General features: G+C 34.5%; 1 protein-coding gene across 1 annotated transcript; it reads right to left on the reverse strand.

The window, feature by feature from the left end:
* Positions 1-997: 997 nt before the first annotated feature.
* Positions 998-3,514, reverse strand: LOC143556906 (protein trichome berefringence-like 7). Its single transcript, XM_077046119.1, has 3 exons — positions 2,706-3,514; positions 1,809-1,967; positions 998-1,293 (listed from the first exon to the last, which is right to left on the reverse strand). The coding sequence occupies exons 1-3, from the start codon at positions 3,512-3,514 to the stop codon at positions 1,023-1,025; spliced, it is 1,239 nt and encodes a 412-aa protein (XP_076902234.1). The 3' UTR covers positions 998-1,022.
* Between the last annotated feature and the right edge of the window lie 2,796 nt (positions 3,515-6,310).

Genomic DNA, 6,310 nt, shown 5'->3' on the forward strand with positions numbered 1-6,310 from the left:
TCGCGTATGGGGCCGTACCGTTAACTACAGTATTGAGAAATGGCAAACCAAACAGTCCAGATTGGTTGGATTAACCAGACCACCCGAAATGGTTGCCAGAGAGCTTCTAGCCAAGTTGTATCAAGATGATAGATAGGGTTGTTCCTCCCCATAAATGTGAGGGTTCGAGTCTCATAGAGGACATGGGTATAAATTTAGGAGTTAAATTAGTGGGTTCCTTAGTCACCCATTCTATAAAGAACCCCAAACGGACAACGGTTTCGTTTAGTTTGACAGTTTGAAAAGTTTTTCTTAATTTGGAATCATTGATTTGTGTAGTATTGCTAAAAATAATAGATGGTTCTTGATATTATAATACATATTCCAAATATGGAAAAGAATTTATTTAAATACTAAAGGTAAACACCGGTTTCGGATTACGTGGCTAGTCCGAAGTTCCAAACCGTGAACCAAAGCGTTAAGCCTCGTTTTTCAAACTATAAACCGTTAATCATATCGTATAAACCTAAAATCGAACAATTTGCTTCTACTTGAGCAATGAGAACATCCTCACATGCCCGGACAAAAAAAATGGAGAAAAGGGATAAACATTCTCTCATTTGCACAAAAATAAAACTTGTATTACATCATATTCATGAATGTTGACCCAAAAAAAACAACTCATCTATGTTACAACAATTATTGTATAGTGTATACAACACTTGTACAACAACAAATTAATTGAATTTGTTTCGGATAATAACCCGGACCTGGACCCGTTTTCTCCATCTCTCTTGCACTCACAACCAAAATAATCCAAAGTCTGCAAAAAACACCGAAATTTAGAGTAAACAACCAAATTTCAAATTCGAAATTGATGTAAATGTAAAATTACAAAGATATAAAACAATTTAAAACTAACATAAAACTTGTGAACAAACACTTCTATTCCAAAAAAAAAGTTAATAAATTTATAAAACACCATATCTAATTTGGATTTAAAATAAACTAGGTTTGACCTTAAAAAGAGTCAACTTACCATTTCACAAATAAGAAAACAGGATTTCATTCCATGCATCAGGGACTCCGGGTAAGCACCAATGACTGCAATCAGGGACCGTTGGATTATCACTCCAAATACCAACATGTGCATCACTACGATATGAACCCATAGGGGTCACATGCATTGTCGTTACAGGAACCGACATACTATTCACCACGTTTTTTATAGCATCTGAAAATTGACTTCTATATTCCCTCTTACTTCTAACCAAGGGCTTTTTTGTAACTTTGCAAGTGTGACCATTTGAACCGCTGATACACATAAATAAGTGTTACTGGTAACATTTACATTCAATATAAAAAGTAATGGTTTGACTTTTGAGGTCAAAGTCAAACCAATCAATTCTACTTCAATATTAGTAAGAGTAAACATGACTTTTAAAAACTGATTTCGATAAGCAGATTAACATTCATAGGAAGTAATAGGAAAAAATGTTATTGTTAAGACTTACTACTTATATTCAACAAAAAAAAAACAATGTTTTGACTTCTGAGTTCAAAGTCAAACCAATCAATTCTACTTCAATATCAATAAGAGTTAACAGGACATCTAAAACTGATTTCGTAAGTAGCTTAAAGTTTATAGTTGGTAGGAAAATAAGATTTTGGTTGATCATTTACAATAAAATTTATATAAAATTCAAAATCTGAAAAGTAATCGGTTTGACCTTAAAAGTCAAAATGTACCATCCGTTTGATAACCACATGAAAACCAATAACGACCTTAAAAGTTAACATGTAAGTTTTTATTAGTAGTCAACATGTACCTCCAATGACTGCCCTCAAAAGTCCTAAAAAACACGCGTGTCCGGTTTGTATTAACCGTATTTTCGACCCATGAAGCCCAAGTGTTTAAAGCGGTTGTATAAGCAGCCATGGTTGACATTCCAAGTTTGAGCCTTCCACTAACCTTAAAATAACAACCACTGTCCAAAATTTGATTTAGACATAATGCATAATAAAATTTACAAAAAAAGCATCATGCTAATTAGAGGTGGCAGATGAGCGGGTCAAGTAACAGCAAAAAACGGGTCGGTCGGGTCAACATGTGTAGATTTTGGCCCGGGCTGAATTGGGTTGATCCCAAAGTCCCAAACAATCTTTTCCCAGAATTTAATAAATATAATTAGTGTCTCTATTAGTTAATAATAACCTACTTTTTTACTAGAATGATTTAGAAGTTTTTGTGTTTTCTTTTTTGACTAAATTTTGTTAAAAAATATATTTGACCCTTTCGAAATAAAGTTATAAAACATAATCCACGCGGAACAGTTCGGAACTAAAATAGGTTACAAATGCCACCTCGGGTGTTAATCGAAAAATAAATCTTAATCACATTTCACACATGAAAGTACACATCAACTATTTTAAACTACACGAATAAATAAAAGCCATTTTAAATGCATAAAAACTCCTAAATCATTTTATAAAATAATTAGATTATTAAGGACATAATTTCAATTTAGTATATACATCCTTAAGCTTGCTAATAGATGCAAATAAGAATATCCTAAAAAAACATGGTTTAAATAACAAAAACTGACAAATTCATACATTTTATTAACATTCTAAACCAACCAAAATACATTATAAATCAAAGATAAGAGAGTAAAATTCATCCTTAAATCAACAAAAAAAAACCACTAAAACAAAAAAAAACTTACATCTCAAAAAGCTTTGCACGATTCCACCAATGACCCGTATTAAACACAAGAATATCCGAATCAACCCACTTCGAGCTAATATTATCCAACTCATCAAGCTTAATCGTGGACTTAACCCTCTTCGGTGCACGTTTAGGGACCGAGCCAATTTGCACCAAAAAACCCGACCGATAAAACTCAACCGTAAAATTATACGAACTAAACCGAACACCCAAATACCTAATCTTCTTACTTATCTTATTCCCATTAACCTCATAAACACTCGTCTTATCCTCCACACCGTTCATAAGCAAACATATCATACTCTCCCACTGCGTCCGACTCAACGAATCACCAACAAACACAACCCGTTTCCCACGAAGCCTTTCCAAAATCCCACCAACATTAAACCTCAAAACATCGCAATTCTTAGGCTTCCATCGCCATTTAAGATACCCTTTATCTTTCCTACCATTAGCTAAACAATTAAATCCTTTTTCGGCAAACGGGCATTGAGACGCATTGTATAAAGGGTAAGTTTCGGTTTCATCAAGAACCCAAGCTCCATCATAATAATCACACACCCTGTTTCCATTTGAAATGTTTGAATTGATTATTAGGGGTTGTTGAACAATTGCAGGTGGAAATGGAACAGCTTTGTGTAAGTATATATAGCCGAAAAGTAAGGATAGTGTAATGAAGAAACAAGATGTGATTAAATTGAATCTGGTGATTGATTTAAAAGGGTGTCTTTTAAGATACACATACACCCAATTGGAAATTGAAGTGAAATCTATTGGGTTAATAATATGATTTCCCACAAATTTCATAGCTTAGAAGAAACATTAAAACCTGAATATTGGAGTGAAGGCATTGAATGAAGAAGGTTGGTGTGTGTTGTGGTGAATGAGTGGTAATGAAGTTTAGAATGAAGAGAACTGGAGAAGATGATATTGATGGTGATGTGTAAACTAGAAGTTGGGTGAAGGTAATAAGTTATGTGTCGGTGATGATACTTGAAACTACCAAACGACAAGATGAAAGCATTTCTTTTATACGACGCCCCTCCGGTCTCTATAGGCTATGCGTAGGGGAGGGACTATAATTGGGGGCGAATTGCGCAGTGTGGCGCCCAGTCAATAAGGGTGAGAATTTGTTTTTGGGATGTAATGGTGTTGTAGGCTAATATATATATATATATATATATATATATATATATATATATATATATATATATAGATAAAAGATCCAATACAATAATCCCTAATCATACATTACGCACGCGAGTTCCTACACTGTTGATTTCAAAATCACGCGATGGCAATATTGTAAATTTCATCAACTATGATCCACTGCTCCCATTGATTCCGTCCGCCTTCACTATCATCGTTCATCAATTCGTTACCGTCCAACGATTGTATTCATCGTCGCGACCATCGACGTTACCGTCGTGAACACCATCTTTCTCCGTCACGAGTTGTTCACAGGTTAGTTTATCAAATTAATCAATTGAAATTGAAATTGATGAACTAATTGATCAATTAAACTTTGAAATTGATCCAATTAATCATCAATTTGAAGTTTCAGTTATCAATTTTGAGTTTGAGTTCTGGGTTTTAACATTGAACGTATTAACATTAACCTAAAACGTATAAACAGAACGTATAAACTTTTTGTACTGAACTTTTAAAGTTTAATTGATTTTTGTTCTGAACGTTTAAACAAAACGTATAATCCGTTTAAACAGAACGTATAAAGTTATAGAACTTCTAATGTTTTTGTATAGAACTTCTAAAGCTTTTGTTAGAACTTCTAAAGTTTTGGTACAGAACATCTAAACTTGAACGTTTAAAGGTGTTCGTTTTAGTCAGAACATTTAAATTTTTAGTTTTGATCAGAACGTATTAGTTAAATGTTTAAAATTTTTGTTCATTTTTTGTCAGAACGTTTAAACTTTTTCTTCATTTTGGTCTAAACTTTTTACTTTAGAAGTTCTAGACAAAAAATTTAGAAGTTCTGTAGAAAAAGTCCAGAACGTTTAAAGTTTTTGTGCAGAACGTTTAAACATGAACCCTAATCATAGCTCAATTAAGTGTATTATTATGCAATTTCATAATCGATTGATGATTCTAAAGCCTCTTACACATCAATTCTATTGATTAAATCATCAATTTTTGATCAATTTGAAGATTTTTAATGTTCAGTGACGTTCTTTTCAATTTGGGTTTTGACTTTTGAGATTTCATACTGTAAGTTGTGATTAGAGTTTAGAAATTGGATGAGATAGATTAAGGAGTTATGAATTTAGATCGGAATCGATTTTAAATCAATGAATTTGATCGCGAACTACTGTTTGGGTTATTTACCAAATTGCCACCACGTGAAATTGAAATCGATGACCAGCAGTGTCGCGTACGTGATGTACGATAAGTCATTATTGTACAATAACTCACCCCTATATATATATACAACACACAAACAGATATAATAATAATATAAATATATATACATACATACAACACACACACAGCACATATACATCGCCCCTTTCTCCAGCCGATAAGAACAATCCGCCCCCGCCCCAAATCGCCCCAAAAATCGCCCACGGGGCGGTGTTGTAGCCCCTGTCGCCCCTTTCTCGCCCCAATCCGTCGCCCACTACATATGGCCTTAGGAGACATCACTTGATATGTGTAGTTGGGGTTACAAATTTGGGAGATAAGTTAACCTGTTAGCAAGTTGTGTTTTAATGGTGTAGTGGTGTTAGGCTATCTGTAATAGGGCGAATATGGGCGAATTTGAGTGGAACACTGCCTTCCTGGGCGATTTTAGGGCGGGGGCGGGAGGGTTTTGTCGTCGGAGGAGGAAGAAATTAATATTATTATTATATTAGTGTTATATATATATTATATATATTACTATTTGTAGCCCCTACACCATTACACCCCAAAAACAAAAACCTATCCTTTGCTGACTGGGCGCCCCATGGCGCAAAACGCCCCATTTTGTAGCCCCTCCACTACACATAGCCTTATAGCTCAATAAATATATACACCACATACATAATAAAAATAATGGCAGGTGACAAATATTTGATGCCCCTCTTAATTATCGCCCGGGGGAGGGGGGTGTCAAGTAAAATTGCCCATTCATCACCCATTTTACCGCCCCAGTACAGTTGGCCTTAGGGGAGAGGGGCACCATCAGGCAAGGGGTATCGGTACCTATACCGACAAGTAACACCGTCGTCGTTAATCTAAAACCCAATTAAGGTACCATAAATGAAGGAGTGGAAAAATTCATTTCTTTCGTTTATTTACAAAATTGTCAAAAATAACATTTTATTCTCTAACAGTTGTGATAGTTATAAGTAGGGGTGTTCTTCGGGTTCGTTTTTGGGTTTCGGGTTTTGCGGGTCGGGTTCTTCGGGTTTCAAAGTTTTAAATCTTAACCTGAAACCCAACCCAAATCTCTTATGGGTTTTTTGAGTTCGGGTAATTCGGGTTCGGGTTTTTTCGGGTTGGGTTAATCGGGTTTCAAGTATCCTACAAAAACAAAACAAAAAACAAAAAAAAAATAAAAATAAAAAACTTCAATGCTATAGTGAGAAAAATTAAAACAACATA

Source organism: Bidens hawaiensis, unplaced genomic scaffold (genome assembly GCF_021521415.1).
Source record: "Bidens hawaiensis isolate Kalapana, Puna unplaced genomic scaffold, B.hawaiensis_p1.1 tig00018750_1, whole genome shotgun sequence".
In the NCBI taxonomy this organism is placed as follows: domain Eukaryota; kingdom Viridiplantae; phylum Streptophyta; class Magnoliopsida; order Asterales; family Asteraceae; genus Bidens; species Bidens hawaiensis.